Below are 16,952 nucleotides of genomic sequence, written 5' to 3'. Positions count from 1 at the left end.
CCTGGTGCCCGCTGAGTCCCGCCCGTCACTCACCAGACGTGAGGTGGCTGGTCCAGACGATGGAAGCGGGTGGCGAAGGCCAGCAGCGTCACCAGGGCCAGCAGGACCCACCGACAGGCCGCCTCCGAGGGCCGTGAGCCCGGAGCAGGCCGTTTGGGGCTCTGCGCTGCAGCCTCAGCGGCCTCCTCCGGGACCGCGGCCCTCGCAGCCTGGGGCCCACAGCGGCCCCTCCGATGACGTAGCTCAGACCCTGCCAGGCCTCCGCATACGGCCGACGGCATCCTTCCCCTCCTCAGGATCGCCCTCCGGCCCGTGGGCACGCTAGCCGTCCTGCCCAGAAGCCACAAAGGGGCAGCTCGGGGCGCCCTGGGAAATGTAGTTCCCTTTGCCGGCAGCGGGGCGCGGACCTCGGCCTCTGGGCTGGGCGGAGAGCGCGGTGGACTTGGCCGCTAGGAGGCGGCCAGTGGCGCAGAGCATGACGGACCAGAGGGCCATGCGGGCCGGGCCGGGGAGAAAACGGGCTCCAGGAACTGCAATTCCCAGCAGTGCCGGGCCTGGGGCGTGGCGAGCTAGGAGGGACCATGAAGATCATTCTCGTCCAACCCCTCACTTTCCCCAGACGGAAGCCTGGGTTCCGAGGTGTCGGTGTCCCACTGGGCCTCAGGCGTCGACGAGTCGGGGAGTCCCAGGCGCGATTTCCTGGCCTGAACGAGGGGTCGCCCGAAGTGCGAGATGCAAGTGGGGAAGGTCTGTGCCTCGCCTCCGGGGAGAGGGGCGCTACTCACTGAGAACCTGGGGGCGGGGTTAAGGGGAGCCGGGCCCCGCCCACAGTTCCAGCCACGACTCCCAGCTTGCAGTGCGCTGCGCTGGTCCCGCTTCGCGCCTGCGCGCTGCCTGGTTGGGGGGAGTCTGTGGTCCTGGGTGGGTGGGGCCCGCGGCAGCGCACCCTGTTGGGGCCGTGCCGTGGGGTCGGGTAGCCGACTCCACACAGTTCGCCTGATTCCCCACCTCTCTACGAGGGCTCCCAAACATCGTCCCTCGCCAACCTGGTCTGCACAGCCCTGCGTGTCGGCCCGAAAGAACAGTTAACACGTGGCTTTCCAGGGTTGCTTGCATTTTGGAGAACATCTGGGGCGAGGGGAGGCAGTGGCACTTCACAATCCCCGGAAGAGCTTCCTGGGCCCGCCCCCGAGCCACTGTCAATCTCTGCAGGAATGGGCCCGAGAATCTGCATATTTTAATACGCGCCCCAATAGAATTGCTGTTGTAGCTCGAAGGAGGGTGGCAGGCACATCAGGTGGGATATAGCATTACTTCAAAAATGTAGAGCTCTCCCAGTCCCAAATGGGATTTTAGGGGTCTTTCTCTAAAGTCATGTGTAAGAGATGGCTTAAAAAATCGATGAAAACCATATCCTTGGGTGAGGATTTAAAAAATAAAATCTGTTAGAGTGGTCAGAATCTATACTAGAATTGGAAACAGAATTCCTCCCAGAGTAGTGATGGGATGGATACTTGGGCTTAAAACTGAGCTCTGCAAGTGTAACAAGGAACAAGATGGTTTGTATAATTATCATTGGTAAAAGAAAGAGTGGAAACTGCCCATCAGTATGTCAGCTGATGGCCCATAAGTAGAAAACCTGAGCGCAGTGGCATTTACAATGACTCTGGTCACCCTTAGTACAGGTCAAAGGTGTAACATTTAGTAATCAGGAAAGGCATTTCTTAAAGGATTCTCGAGCTGATTCTGCCACTCTAGTGGTCCTTCCCTCAGCAGCAGTCCCTATCTTGGCCCCAGGGGCCTCTCTAGTCTGGCTCAGTTAGGAAAATGATGCACCTCCAAATATGGTACATCCAACTGAAGCCACCCAACTCTTGCCCTTCTAAGGACACCCGCTGCCCATCACCTGCCTTCTGCGCCAAGACAAAAGGTGCCTTCAGTACAGGTTGGAACTTCCTGGCTCAGGAACCAACTTGGGAGGGCCTGGGTTATCACATGAGCCCTTGCCCACCTATAGGACAGAATTGGTAGTTCAGGGATGATGCGAGCAGGTTCAGATAGCAGCTTGGTGTGCTGGGGGATGCAAAAGGGAGAGGAAACTTGGGTGAAATGTCTGTAGTCAGAGGAATAGTAGAAACATTCTATTTTCTCCCTCATCCATGTGGATGTGTGTATCTTCCGGAACATTCATGAGTGCTAATTACTGTCCTGGGTCCTGCTTTGAAACGCAGGTTACCCAAGAAGCACCAGAGGCATTATCTTTGAGTCTCTTAAACTTTAGAGGAGAGGTCACATGCTCAGCTGCAGAGGCCTGAAGACAACAAAAAATAAGTGGGCCAAGTGGGGGCCATGGCAGATGGGAGAAGGCATGCCCTGACTTAAGGGGACCATTAACTAGCTCCAGTAAATTGCTGCTCAGGAAACCAAGTCCACTGCCTCCAGATTTTATAACAAAAAAAACAACAACACAGACAACAGGATTTGTATATGAAACATCCTGATTTTTTAACATTGGCAACTACAATCATCCCTCGATATCCACGGGGCATTGGTTCCAGAAGTCCTGTCCCCCACAGATACCAAAATCTGAGGATGCCCAGGTCCCTTATATAAAATAGCATGATATGTTTTAAATCATTTCTAGATTATTTATAATACCTATCATAGCGTAACTGCTATGTAAGTAATTGCCCTACTGTATTGTTCAGGGAATAATGACAAGAGAAAAGGTCTGTACATATTCAGTACAGACCCAACCAAAGCAACCATCATAGGCTTGACTATATAGTACACGTCAATAACAATGTAATGTTTTCTTCTGAATATTTTCCAACTGTACTTGGCTAAATCCACATCTTCAGATAAGGGGAGAGATAAGTGTAACTGAAACATTTTTAAAACCTGTGTAGACCAAACAGAACCTTGGGCTGCCAGTTTGCGATCTCGGCTTCGGCGTGAATGGGCATATACCCCAGCTATTTTGATGAGACCAGCTGACAGCCTGGAGGACTGGTGGGTCGGGGGTTTGAAAGCAATCGACACAAAAGCATCAAGAATTACAATTCCTGAGGAGTAAAAGGGGGGAAATGGGAGACATCTGTAATACTGCCAACAATAAAAGACAAAAAATAATTAGAATTCCTGGTCTTTCTGCTACTGCTGGAAGGAATCTAAGCCATCCTTTTAGGGCAGCTCTTCATTTTACAGAATAGAGAAGGCAGGGGTTTACTATTATTTGTCCAAGGTCATACAGAGCTGGTTCCTGCGTGGGGATCAGACCCCCATATGCCAGCTCCCAGCCCACTGCACCCCCTGAACTCCTTACCTCAGAACTAGTCTACCCTGTCTGCCCAGGACACCAAACCAGGAGCATTAGAAACCTCCCAAAGTTTGGGAAAAGACGCCCCTTCAGACCTGAGTCAAAGTCCCCCTGACGCCTGCCTATCGCAGCTTCCCCATTGGCTCATGGGATCTACCCCTTCCGGAGCCCTCCCCCTGCCCTGCTGCTCTGTGACAGGGGACATTCCTCAGGAGGCCAAGGGTCACCACAGCACCATGACTGAGTCTGGCAAGGTAAGGAGAGCCCTTGCAAGCTGGCTGTCCTTTTGGGGGTTCCTGTCAGACCTCAGAAATGCATGACAGCACAGTTTGGAGCTGAGGGGACTCCTGAGGCCTCTGACCCTGATGCTCTGACTCTGGCCTGAGGAAGGAGGCCTGGCGGAATGGGGAGGCACAGTGCTGGCTTGGACCCCTGGCTGGGGCTGGGGCCTCCTCTCCAGTGGGCTCCTGGGCTGGGACCCACTGCATGGGTTAACGTACCCCTCGTCCTCTCTTTCCTCAGCCCATCCTCTATTCCTATTTCCGAAGCTCGTGCTCCTGGAGAGTTCGAATCGGTAAGAGCTGCGCCTCCACCACAAGCCTCGTTGGGGTGGGATGGGGTGGAGGAAGCCCCAGGTGAAAATGATGACCTGGGCCCTCCCTAGCCAGTTGGGCTCAGTAGATACAGCATCGGCTCATGAACTGAAGGGTCCTGGGTTCGATTCTAGTCAAGGGCATGTTGGTTGCAGGTTCCCGGGCCTTGGTTGGGATGCATGCAGGAGGCAACCAATTGATGTGTCTCTCTCACATCTGTTTCTCTCTGTCTCTCCCTCTCCCTTCCGCTCTCTCTAAAAATCAATGGAAATATATCCTTGGGTAAGGATTAACAAACAAAAAAAGATGGCCTGGGACAGAGGGGTGCTCTACCAGACAGGTCTCCTCCCTGTGTGCCATCCCCCCTTCCCACCCGCCCCCCAGCAACCAGCATCCCCATCTCCTGGAGCCCTCAGCACTGAATGGCACCTCCACCTAGGAAGTCCAACCAGAGGAGGGGGTGGGGTACCAGGCCAGGAGGGTTGTTTTTTCTCTTGGGCCCGTGCCTCTCCCACCCTGCCCTCCAAAGCTCCTTAGCAACCATGCTTAAAGCAGGCTCACAAATCTAGAGGACCTTGGTAACTGGCAGGAAACAGCTGGCCTTCCTCAGATTTTATCTTATTTGATCTGGCCAATTAAACAGAACTGGCCATTGTCCACCCCAGCTTAATCCTTCCCTCCCTCAGTTTAACACAGCCGTTGGCAAAGGTCAGAGTCCTAGCAGCTCATGCTGAGGGAGAATATGCTGAGTGCTTTTCTGTACATAACTCCATTTAAACCTGACAACCCTAGGAGGGAGCTACTATTATTGTCCCCATGGTACAGATGAGGAAACTGAGGCTCGGGAAGTTACTTGCCCAAAGCTTCACAAGCTAGCAAATGAATGTGATGAAATCTGAAACTGGCCCTAACTGGGAAGCCGTCCTCCATGACCCCTCCCCCATCCCACAGGCATTTGGTATTTGCTGGAATCAGTAGGCAAGGGCACTGGAGGGCCAGAGGGCACATTTCTCTAAGAAGATGCCTTCCCTGGGCCCAGAGCTTCTGCCCTGGCTGGGCCAGAAGCAGGAGCAGCATGAGCATTGTCGCTGTAGGGCCTGCAGACATGGTCTCTCGCAGACATGGTCTCTCCCATTCGCTCTCAACCACTTTCACTCTCCAGAATGGAGCTGACCAGTGCTGAGAAGGAGCCCCTTGTCTCCCAGGCTCCTAGCTCCTCTGCCCTTGCCTTAGACCGGCCATCACCATATTTAATGCACAAGTGCGCATGGACACACTCACACACTACTAGCATTGACAGGGTTTTTACCCTCGCCTTGCCAGGGGGAATCATCAGAGGGGTTGGAGAGGAAACCTGGTCACTGGGGGTCACAGCAGATGCTCTGCTTGCAATCCGTAGTAAACAGAGCAGAGAAAATGGATTGCAAAATGCTTCTTCTCTAAACAGTGTCCTCTGCCTGTGTGTGTGCTTTATGGTCACGTGAGCCCCTTCCCTTGGCCCTGAGAGGCCTGCATGAGGGAATAACTGTGTGTCTCCAACACAAAGCCCTACTGGCTGCTGTTAAAGGCCCTGGAGGGGGAAGAGATGAGGAGGACACGTCCCTGCTGTCCTCCAGAGCCCACTGTGCCAGGGCAAGAGAGGCAGAGTGTCATGGACCTGGGTTAGGGCCTTGGGTGGTGCCCAAGGAAGCCGGACTGCCTAGCAATATGGAGAAAGGAGCCTCCCTCGGCAGCCTCATGTCGCCCTGGGACGTGGAGCCAGAGGCTGTCCCCTGACTCGACTGCCGGCTGTCTCTCCTAGCTCTGGCCTTGAAGAGCATCGACTATGAAACAGTGCCCATCAACCTCATAAAGGATGGGGGCCAGCAGGTAAGGAGGCTGCCCCTGGCCACAGTGTGGGAGTTGGAGGCCTTGGAGAACCCAGCAGGGGGTGCAGAGGCCCCCTGGCAGAGGAGGCTGCTGGCTCTCCCTCATGGGAATGGCTGGCAAGCTGTGCAACAAGAGGAGCCATGGGAAGGACCCAGGCTTCAGGCTCCATACCACAGCCCAGCCTCTCAGTGCCTGACCCCAGGAGGGTGGGTAGCGAGTGAGTCCTTGCCCATGCTGGGCCCTCTGCATGTACCTAGGTGGCCAGTGTGTGAGGGGGCTCATGTACAGGCCATTGGGATGAAGCCTGGAACTCGGCAGCCACTGGAGGCTGGGATACCGCACAGATCGCCCAGGCATCAGCTCCAGCCTTCGAGCCACGGCCTTCCCCAGGGGAGGGAGGTGCCGGGGTGGGCAGCAGGCCTGGGGCCTTTCTGCTTTAGCCAACTCAGGCCAGGCCATCCAGCCCACCAGGACCCTCTCTCCACAGTTCTCCAAAGAATTCCAGGCACTTAACCCCATGAAACAGGTGCCAGCCCTGAAGATCGATGGCATCACCATTGGCCAGTCGGTGAGTGCAGGGCTTGGGAGGGCCCTCCAGGGAGTGGTACCCGAAGGAGAGGGCCTCACAGCTCATCCTTGCCTGTGTGTGGCCACAGCACCCAGCTCTTAGTAGGAAGCCATAGCCATAAATCTTTGTTAAAGGGAGGATGGTTGGCTGGCTTCGGGATGAGAAGGGAGACTCAACAAGCACAGGGAGAACAAGTTCTGCAGGATGAGGGTCCAAAAAGAGCTCATCCCTCCCCTCCCCCCGCCCCCTGCCAAGAGAGCCTCTTGGCTTTACAGGCTTCCAGCTGAGTAGGGCGAGGGAGGAGGAGGAGGAGGAAGAGGAAGAGGAGGAGGAGGAGGAGGAGGAGGAGGAGGAGAGAGAGGGGGGGGGGAGGAGGAGGGAGGGGAGAAGAGGAGGAAGAGGAGGAGTTTGCAGGCCCTGCCCCTCTGGTCTAGGGGCCCTGGGCCCTCTCCTGCTCCCCTCACTGCTCCCTCTGGACAGCTGGCCATCATCGAGTACCTGGAGGAGACTCGGCCCACTCCGCGGCTCCTGCCTCAGGACCCAAAGAAGAGGGTCCTTGTGCGCATGATTTCCGACCTCATCGCTGGCGGCATCCAGCCCCTGCAGGTGCGGCACTGGTGGCACTCTCTCACTGACTGGCCAGCCCAGTAGGGGCCCAGCTTGGGTGTGAGGTGGCAGGACAGGGAGGGATTTTCAAGAACTTAGACTAGATCACATGGTGGGGCAGGGGAATGGGAGGGATCCCAGAAATCACCCACTCTGCTGGGTCCCCATCCGCACTGTCAGAAGCCCTGGGCATCCAGAGGTGTGGAAGGGGAGGGCCAGGTAATGGGGCGGGTGTAGAGAGGCCTCCCTTTCATCTGTTTGGTATCATAGATTGGGATTCCCATAAGACTTTTATTTTGTAAAGTCATCACTGATTTTTTAAAAAGGTAATACAACAATTCATCTGTGCTAACCCCTGACTTTGCAAATGAGGAAATAGCCCCAGAAAGGTGGAGTGACTTTGCAGACACTCAGCTAAGTGTGACGGAGCAAGAACCAGAGCCCAGGACCGTGGCTGTGCACCTGTGCCCCCACCCCCAAGTCCCTTTGTTTTTGTAACAAAGGAGGTTGTAGCAGACAGTCATCCTCCTTTTATAGATGAGGAAACTGAAGCCCGGAAGTGAAATGGCTCCAGGGGTGTGAGGATGGAACCAGAGTCCAAATCTCCTGACAGCCCGTCCTATGTGCCTTCCCCACCCCCACCCCACATCCATATCTTACTTCCACTCCTCACAAGAGACCATGTACGGGAGAAGGGATGCAAGGGAGATAGGCTCGGGTTATGGCCACATCCATCACAGCCATGGCTGTGTTCTATGCCCCCACCCTTGCAATCTCTGCCGGAGTCACAGGCTTCCAGACCATAGGGGCCACTGGGGCAGCCTGAGAAGGTGGTTACTGAGATCACTGCCCGCCCCCCCACCCCCAACCTCTTTAACCTTGGGGCCCTGATGGGAGGAAAGGGCTCACAGAGTCCGGGGGCAGAGAAGAACAAATGTACAGCCAAGGACACTTGGGAACTAAGCTTTCCGGGGGGGGGGGGGGGGGGGGGGGAGGCTTGGCTGAGCAGGCCCAGCCTGGCTCCCAAAACCAATCACAGACTTTCCTTGGGCTGCACAGAACCTGTCTATCCTGAAGCAAGTAGGACAGGAGAACCAGCTGGCCTGGGCCCAGAAGGCCATCAGTTCTGGCTTTAACGGTGAGTCCTTCCTTACTCCTCTCAGAGAAACGGCCCTCATGCCCATGGTCCTGAGCATCTGAAACAGCTTTTAGGCTCCTTGGTCTTGACAATGGCATGGATGAGGGTGGGGGGCAGGGCATCCAAAGCTGGCCTCCCCCTCTGGGAAGCTCAGAACTTGAGGCCCTTTGGAGCTGGATGGCCCAACCTCTGCTTCATGGCCTACTCCAGCCAGGAAACCAAGGCCAGCAAAGTGCCAGCCCGTCAGTGTAAGAGCTGCTGCCTGGACCAGAGGCAGGCCTTATCACCTCTGGGAACGGTAGCTGGACAACATCTCATCCCCATGTCCCTACCAACTCACTCTAGACATGACTGCCATATTCCCTCCAGCATACATGCCCCATCCTGTCACTCAGATCCCGCCTATGGAGGCCATTCTCCCTTTTCTGTGCCGGAGTAAGCTTATTCATGTCCCCCCCACAGCCTTGGAGCAGATCCTGCAGAGCACAGCGGGGAAATACTGTGTGGGAGACGAGGTAAGCTCTCCCAGGCCTGCCCACAGCGGCCTCCTGCCTCATGTCAACCCTCTCCCACTTAGACTAAGCCATCCCTCCACCCCAGGGAAGGCTCAGCGAGGGCAGGGGGAGAGGGGTGATGGAGGAGAGAAGGGAGCGAGGTGGTCCTCCCTGTGCCAAGCAGAAGGGAGCTTGGGGAGCTCCTATGCTCATTCCTAGTCAGCTGCCTCAGCAGGAAAGGGAGTCTCATTCACGCTGAAGATCTCACGTCTGAGATAAGGAGGTGATCTAGGCAGCAAATGAGGGATTAAACTAGATAATGTCTCTTTTCCCTCCCAATCCTGAGATTCTAGGGCTCAGTGCTATTGACTCCTACTGCTAAGGTCCTGGCCTGTGATAATTCTCGTTCTGGCCCCTCTTCCTCCCAAGGCATCTCTTCCATTCTGGGAGCCCTCACTAAGGGCCAACGATGGCCCTTCACAAGCACAGTACATCCACTAAGGCATTCAGAACTTCTCTGGCCACCCACAGAGATGGTTGTCAGGGCAACTGGAGCAAGGCCCTCAGCTCTGGAGACAGATCAGACAGGCCCAGGGGAGACAAGGAGGGGGAGGGAGCAGTGGGGATGGATGGAAGCATACATGCCCAGCCTGTGAGTCCGGGGTGCACACCCTGATGCAGACCCACCCAACTCTCTTTCAGGTGTCCATGGCGGACCTCTGCTTAGTGCCTCAGGTGGCAAATGCTGAAAGGTAAGCGAGAACTCTGGCACCCTCCCTCTTCCTCCTGGCTCTTCCCCTCCAAGTGCCCAGCCTCCTCCCACAGTCAGCCCCTCCATCCCCACTTCACCTACTGAGGTTGCATCTCACACAGAGACCCTCCTGGCTGGCCCCTGTGCCAAGCCACGCCAGCCACTGTGGCCTGGGAGAGACAGGCAGAGGCCTTCAGTGGAGCATCCTCTCCCGGGCCCAGCTGCAGCCCAGGTGATCCTGCACAGCCCCTCCTTCTAAGAGGAAACGGCTCACCTGGTGGACACCCCTAGAAGAAACCCCAGGGCCTGCTATCCCAGACATGGTGTGTCTGTGCCCTGTGGTGAGCGCCACCTCTGTTTCCCGCATCAACCCTCAGGAAGGCATGAATGAGGACCTCTCTGTGGAAGGCACTGCGTTAGGGACCCTTAGGGATTCGGAAATGTATGACCCATTCCCTACCCCCTGGAAGCTTATGACTCAGGTGGAGAGACAATCTTCATTTATAAATGCCTAGCACTGTCTCTTACACATAGTAGGTTCTCAATAAATAGCCATTGCTTGGAATAGGAGCAGTAGGAGACATCAGACGATACTGCATAAGAGCTACCCCTCCCCAGAGAGCTGTCTGTGAAAATAAGCCTTCCACCTGCACGGCCACCTTCCCAGCCCTTTACTGGCCAGCCCCCGGGGCCTCCTCCAGCCCTGCCTCTGTGCTGCCCTCGCCGCCCACAGGGCAGTCTCTCATACCCCTGCTGACCTTGCCTGAGGTGGGTGTTTCTCTGCCACAGGTACAAGGTGGATCTCACTCCCTACCCTACCATCAGTCGTATCAACAAAGCACTGCTGGCCTTGGAGGCCTTCCAAGTGTCTCACCCCTGCCGGCAGCCAGACACGCCCCCGGAGCTGAGGGCCTAGCTCTCAAACCACGCCCACTGGTGCAGGAGCAGAAGCTGGGTGGGCTGAACAGGCCTGGAAATGAGCAAGCCCTAACTGGAGAAGCAGAAGACTTGCACTCCTATCCCTTGAACTGTAGCTGTGGATCTGCCTTAACACAACCTCGTTCTGCCTTCATCCCCTCATCTGTCAAATGCAGTCAGAATGGGAAGGGAGGATGCTGGGAGAGAGGGAGGGAGGAACATTGCCTGCTCCCTAAGTCATGGTACAGTCATTAAGGTGAAGTGAGAATGCAGACCAAACTGCCTGTCCAGTTTACCGGAGAGCCATAGGAAGTCTGTGTGCCGCCTCCCAAGCCCTCTACTGTAGCTGACTCCAAAGAATGCCCACCCTGCAATTTGATCATTAAACTGAAGCCCAGGCCTCTTGGTTGTTCATTAAGACTGAGATGTTCAGGTTTTGGTTAAGGCAGTTCCCGAAGATGAACATTCTTTCTAGCTGGAATTCTCATGCCTAGACCAGGAGAGGAAGTCACCAGCCCCTTGCCCACCCTGTGGCCCCTGGTACCTAAGCCCAAAAGATTGCCTGAGAGAGTCAGACAAGATCCAGAGGAGAAGAGATATAAGAAGCAGGAAAGCCCGGCCAGCATGGTTCAGTGGTTGATTGTCGGCCTATGAACCAGGAGGTTATGGTTCGATTCCCGGTCAGGGCACATGCCCAAGGTTGCGGGCTTGATCCCCAGTTGAGGGCAGGAGGCAGCCGATCAATGGTCCTCTCTCATCATTGATGTTCCTCTCTTTCCCTCTCCATTCCTCTCTGAAATAAACAAAAATATCTACACTAATAAAAGAGAAACATGCAAATTAACCATCACTCCACTACGCCCACCAGCCAACCAGGAGGGAATATGCAAATTAGGAGGAAGATGGCAGCCGCCCAGCTGCTCCAGGCATAGAGTGGCCGGGAGGGGCAGGACGCCTGCTCTGAGAGGGAGGGTGGGGGGTGGGGCGAAGGGATCTACAGGAGCGGCATTCTGGCCACAGTGAAGACTAAGACTGCAGACTCCGGAGTCTGCAGCAAAGACGAAGACAGCAGTCTGCAGCGAAGATGGCAGGCTCCAGCTGTAGTCTGCAGCAAAGACAAGAAGGCAGACTCTGGCCAGAGTCTGCAGCAAAGGCAGCAGACTCCGGCCGGAGGGAAGGCCTGGGTCCCAGGTGCCAGAGGAAAACCGGTGCTGGAAGCCAAGGGAAGGCAGGCCTATTGCATGAATCTCTTCGTGCAATGGGCCTCTAGTATTTTAAAAAAGAAGCAGGAAAGAAGGCACTTGTGACCAGCTAAGTTCCCAGGACTCAAAATGGCACCCTTAAGTGTTTCACTCCAGCACTGATAGGGAAGTGCCCTCAGCCCAGTCCCTCACCTTTAGAGGCAGCATTCTGTGGACCAATCCCGGATCAGGCATGGAGGGTAAATCCAGTCATGAATGAATGGTCTGAGAACTGGAGGCAGCCTCCTCCATGGGCAGTGTGAACAGTTACTGACCAGACTAGCTCAGGAGACCAAGCAAAATAGAGTGCCTTTGGTTCCCATGCCAAGCAATGTTCAACTGGAACCAGGATCACCACCTGGCAGAGATGTTGTAGGGAGATTGGGGTCCCATACCTGTGATTGCATTTCCCCTGCATGGCTGAGGTTTAAACAGGGAACTAAGATATACACTGAGTGGCCAGATTATTATGATCTCTGAACGCATAATAATCTGGCCACTCAAGTGTATATATATTAGAGGCCCGGTGCATGAATTCGTGCATGGGTGGGGTCCGGCCAGCCTGGCCAGGGGGAGGGGACATGGGTGGTTGGCCGGCCTGCCTGCTGGTCGAGAGGACAATTTGCATATTAGCCTTTTATTATATAGGATATACACTGAGTAGCCAGATTATTATGCGTTCAGAGATCATAATAATCTGGCCACTCAGTGTATGTGTCTGGTTCAAATGGAAGCCACCTTTCTCAGCCAGGAGTCCCTTTTCTTCAGCCTTAACCCCAGGGATCTAATTCTTCTCTCTCATCCTGGGCTCCTTTGGTGCTCCTCCTCCTCTCTTAGACAACCTGGGTTCCAGGCTCTAGAATGACCCAAGTGGGCCACTCTAGTTCCTGAGATGAGTCTGTCCTGGTAGAGGCAGCCCTCCCCCAGTCTGTAGCAACACAAGCTGGTCTCAAGGCCAGCACTAGGACCACCCTTGCTGCCTTCTTCACCTAGAACCGAGGAGAGAACCAACCTAGGACCAGCTCAGCTCTCAGGGGCCTGCAACAACTTCTCTGATGTCTCCTGTGGGTTTCAGGGACTAGGGCTGTGAGAAGTGAGGGGATCTGGGGAGATGGAATTGGGAGGGCTGTGAACAGAAGGCAGGCCCAGGAGAGCCACCAGCTCAGGATCAACTAAACTTTAGTTACTAAAGGATGAAAAGCAGTGTGTGTTGGGGGAAGAAGGGGACCAATGGGATGAGTCCAGGTGTGGCCTCACCGAATGACCACAGCTAATGAGAAAGAAGAGCAGTCTGTCTGACTTCTGGGCCTGCAGTTTTGAGTCAGAGTGAGCTTATCATGTGTTCCCAGCCCTGGGGCTTCCATGGAGTCCAGGTCATCAGCATGGTTAGCTGCTCGGCTGGAGATCTGAGATTTCGCTGGCTCCAGCCCTCCCCATTGGGAGCCATCCTCAGGAACTTGAGGCTGGCTTCATGGGAGAGAGAAACCTCTCTGTCCCTAGAGAACTTAGCTGTGCTTTAGGGAGTACGAGAAAGCATTTCTGCACCATCTCCCCTGCTGGAGGGCGGCGTTCCCCCAAGTTCCTCTAGGGCTGCACTCCTGTCTTCCCTCTGTTACCCAAGTGCCACGCAAGGTGTAGCTTTGCTCCATAAATGTCTGTTAAAGGGAAGATATCCTTCCTGTGCAGCTGTGGGTGGCCTCCCTGCAGGTCTCTCTCCTCCTTCGGGGCCCTAGAAGGTCGTGAAGGAACAAATATTTCCCCAAGTGCACAGACTTTCGTCTAGAGGTCAGATCAAACGGCTCCAAGACTTAGCGATAATTATGCTTCTACCAAGTGTTTTGAAGATTATTACCTCCTCTGCGACTCCTTCCAGTCTGCAGATAAATTCTAATTTTCAGGGGGTGGATGTGTCTCTCGATCCAAAACCATCACCCCTTTAGGGGATGTTTTCCAGTAGGGGCTTCTCTCCAAAGGCCGAGCAGTGGTAAAAGTCCACATCAGTTGTTAGACCTGTGAAGAACATCAGCAGGCACCTGACCCTGGCCTGGGAGGCCACAGGGAGACGTGATCTGCAGTCTTCCCACAGTGCGTGTGGCCACAGGGGATGAACAACAGATGTTTGGGTGGCCTGATACTGGTAATTAGATGGAAGTAGTTAAGTCCTGGCAAATACTTTAGAAGGATGAAAGCAGCAAGGACTTGAGAACAAAGCCAAAAATACAGGATTTTGTTCCAAAGCAATTTTTACATATCCATTGAAGAAAATAGTAAACTTACTGGACAAACAGGTGGAGACACATATTCATAAGATAAGTATTCATTTTATTGGCTCCTCCTAACTTTAAACACGACTTATTTACCTTTTGATTCCAAGGTCACAGCAGGCATCGTTCCACTTTGCGAGGATACCTGACTAAGCTGCTGAGTAGAGCCAGAACCTCACGGTTGAAAAACATCAGCTGAAGGTCAAGAGTTGCAGTGTGTGAGCTTCCTTATATAAGCCTGAACTATGTCAGGGTCAATGATATGACAGATATGAGTGCCATTAAAAGTTAAGAAATAATCTTCAGCCCTGGCCGGTTTGGCTCAGAGATTAGAGCGTCAGCCCATGGACCAAACGGTCACAGGTTCAATTCCTGGTCAAGGGCATGTATCTTGGTTGCAGGTTCAATCCCTGGCCCTGGTCAGGGCACGTGCAAGGCAACCAATTAATGTATCTCTCTCATGTCAATGTTTCTCTCTCTCTCTCTCTCTCTCTCTCTCTCTCTCTCTCTCTCTCTCTCTCTCTCCCCCTCCCTCCTCCCTCCCTCCCTCTACTCTCTCTAAAAAAATTTTAATGGAGAAAATATCCTCGGGTGAGGATTAAAAAAAAATCGCACAGTGACATATTCAACATGCCCAACATAACGCATTCAAGATCCTTAGTTATATACAGTCTGCCTGGGCTTCTTATTATTGGTTGCAGAGTAGTTTGGTGGTGAGATTATATCATTTAACTCACAATTATTTAAGATCTCTGCCTCCTGATACAACAGCCTCTAAAAGGAAAGATGGAACAAGCTCATCTTGGAACCACAGATATCACTAAAGGAAATATTTAAATGGCACCCCTCTCTGCTCAGATGTGAGTCCTTCAGATTCTGAAATAGACAGCAGGGATATGCAGCATTGTAAGAGATGCCAAAGACAGTGTAGAGTGTCAATTTTGCAAGTGAAAATAGGCTAAATTAATACCACCCTGGCTGAGTTAATGATTACCCTGGTGTTCCAAGTACTGGTTCCAAATTTGAACAGAGTAAATAAGTAAATCCATTGGAAAATGGACATCACTGGGGACCAAATACTGACAAAACCTGGTAATGTTCTATTTAGTAATCATTACTCTAAACCAGATTTTTCACTCTTGGGCCAAACCTAGCTCCCAGTTCATAATACTCTGCTATGATTTAAACGCAGATGAAAGATCTATCATTAACCTCATTCTCAATATTTTCTTAATTGTCAAATTTCTTAATTTGTATAGCCTCAATAGATTAAGTTTACAGAATACCTTTCATTTAAGATGCAAAGTAGAGATTAATAAAAAAAATTTTAATGTAAATCAGGTTCATTAAGATATAACTCAAATGTTTCAGGTGCATAGTGAAAAAGTTTATTTATGACAGATTTCAAAACTTGGAAGAGAAGACAAAGAATGCACAAAAGCATCACAAAACTTACATAATATAAAAACACAGGCCTGAGCTACTTAGAGAACCGTAGCTCAGGATCATCTGTGTATCACAGCAACACATTCAGTGCCACAGGGTGGTAAACATGGCATTTTAAAGGAAAAACCACTCAGAGGACATGACTGAATAACAATTCGGTACAGAGCTCTCAAGTTAGAAATCACAGGAGGGGCTGACAGCATTTCTCATGACAGAGGACATGTAAAACAAACTGCAATGAATGACTAGCTGAGATACTTTCGTATTTTAAATAAAAGACTGTTCCCCTTTCAGACCCCTCTTTGTAATGTCAGCATCAGTACATGATATAGAATAAGAAAAGAATACCTTTGTGGTTGCCAATTGCTTAAATATTTACCAAGAAAGCGTGATCATCTTTCCAAATGACAGAGCTCAGTGCGTGGCATCAAAGCAGGCCTTTCAGAAATGAGCAAAATGGCATAATGTGGTTTAGGAAATCTCCAAGCACCTCCCCCTATTCCAATTACCCTCATCCAAAGCCTGGCTTTCTTATAACCCATCACTTTTGATTACAAAGCAGCTTTCTCCTAGAAATTTCAAAACACTTCCCATTATGAAGGGAGCACGGACTGCTACACCCGTCATGGGTTATAGGCTTGGACTTACTCTTGAACAAGGCTAAGTGGAAATAATTCAACTCGATTAAACAAACAAACAAAAATTTCATTTATGGGACAATCATCTCAGAAAGGGATGTTAGTAGAGTTTTTAATATGTAATTTCCTGTACTGTTTAAGACATAAGAGAAGGAATTACGATAACGTTTTCCAGATGACTCTTGCCTGAACCTAAAAAGCAATAGTAACAACCAATCACAAGGAACATCACAGGCAAGTCATGTGAACCCTAAGTGAAGATGAGAGTTCAGGAGGAGAGCTCCTTAAAGTGATGCCCGTGACGAGCCCCTCCGTAACCCTATGTACCATGATAGTTCAAGCCAAAACTTTAGAATTGTTCCTGACCCTCTATCAGAACTTCTAGAAAATATACTTTGTCCCTGAAAAGATTTCACATATAATATTTTACCCCTGGAGAAGCCCAAACTACCTGCTTAAAGTGACATGAAACTGGAATTTAATTTAGAAAGTCTGTATCTCTAGATCGCTGGGCACCTTTTCCTCATCTCTGAGAGTGAAGAGCCATGAAATTAATCTGGTCCACATGCCTGGGGTCTATGAGAAATCCAAGTACATGTAACAGAAACCAAGTTCAAAGCAGTACCAGGACTATAAAGAAGAGTCTTGCTTTTGGACTTAGTTTTTGAGGGAATGACTATTGTAAATGAATCCCACACTCAAGGTTTTAGGCAATTAATTGGGGTTCCTTGGCTTGGTGAAGAGAGATTCTAACAGGAGGGGCCTTCCTGGTTCAGTCAGGGACAATGCAACGCTCCAGAGGGAGCAGTGATTTCTGAAATCTGGCCCCACAGCAAAGTGTTTCTCAGCCTTTGAGTCCCAAATCTTGCCCTAAGCTCATTACGTAAATAACTGGATAGATGTCAAAAAACTGTCCACAGATACTGGACTGGTTAGACAGAGCGAAGGGGTGACACTGACCATAACCAGCCACCAAGAGAGCCAAGGCAGTTCTTACCCAATGGCCTCCCCGCTTCCAAGAGGACGCCAGGAACCAACTCCCAGGGGTTCTCCTTCACAGAATGCTCTCCTTTGCAGAATACCGCAGTCACTGCCCATAGGAGACTG

At 52.2% G+C, this 16,952-nt stretch overlaps 2 protein-coding genes across 6 annotated transcripts in view; one reads left to right on the top strand and one right to left on the bottom strand.

The window, feature by feature from the left end:
- The window catches only part of POMT2 (protein O-mannosyltransferase 2), a 39,050-nt gene extending 38,725 nt beyond the window's left edge, over nt 1-325 (bottom strand). The window contains exon 1 of the mRNA XM_008138793.3: nt 34-325. Coding sequence (XP_008137015.2) covers nt 34-281 — 248 coding nt within the window. The 5' untranslated portion in view covers nt 282-325. The remainder of the gene's footprint in view (nt 1-33) is intronic.
- Nucleotides 326-494: 169 nt separating this feature from the next.
- Nucleotides 495-14,048, top strand: GSTZ1 (glutathione S-transferase zeta 1). Of its 5 annotated transcripts, none has more exons than XM_054715878.1 (10): nt 620-747; nt 3,451-3,573; nt 3,842-3,893; nt 5,714-5,781; nt 6,269-6,349; nt 6,830-6,955; nt 8,015-8,093; nt 8,556-8,608; nt 9,290-9,339; nt 13,872-14,048. In XM_054715878.1, the coding sequence occupies exons 1-10, from the start codon at nt 733-735 to the stop codon at nt 13,912-13,914; spliced, it is 690 nt and encodes a 229-aa protein (XP_054571853.1). In that variant the 5' UTR covers nt 620-732; the 3' UTR covers nt 13,915-14,048. The 5 variants fall into 5 exon arrangements, with proteins under 5 accessions (XP_054571852.1, XP_054571853.1, XP_054571851.1 ...); XM_054715876.1 differs by lacking the exon at nt 13,872-14,048 and adding an exon at nt 10,128-11,077; XM_054715877.1 differs by lacking the exons at nt 3,451-3,573; nt 13,872-14,048 and adding an exon at nt 10,128-11,077 and having other exon boundaries at nt 495-689.
- Nucleotides 14,049-16,952: the final 2,904 nt, after the last annotated feature.

The sequence above is a fragment of the Eptesicus fuscus genome, chromosome 5 (genome assembly GCF_027574615.1).
Source record: "Eptesicus fuscus isolate TK198812 chromosome 5, DD_ASM_mEF_20220401, whole genome shotgun sequence".
Classification (NCBI taxonomy): Eukaryota; Metazoa; Chordata; class Mammalia; order Chiroptera; family Vespertilionidae; genus Eptesicus; species Eptesicus fuscus.
Note: the sequence above shows the minus strand (reverse complement) of the source record. Positions and strands in the feature narration are given on the sequence as shown.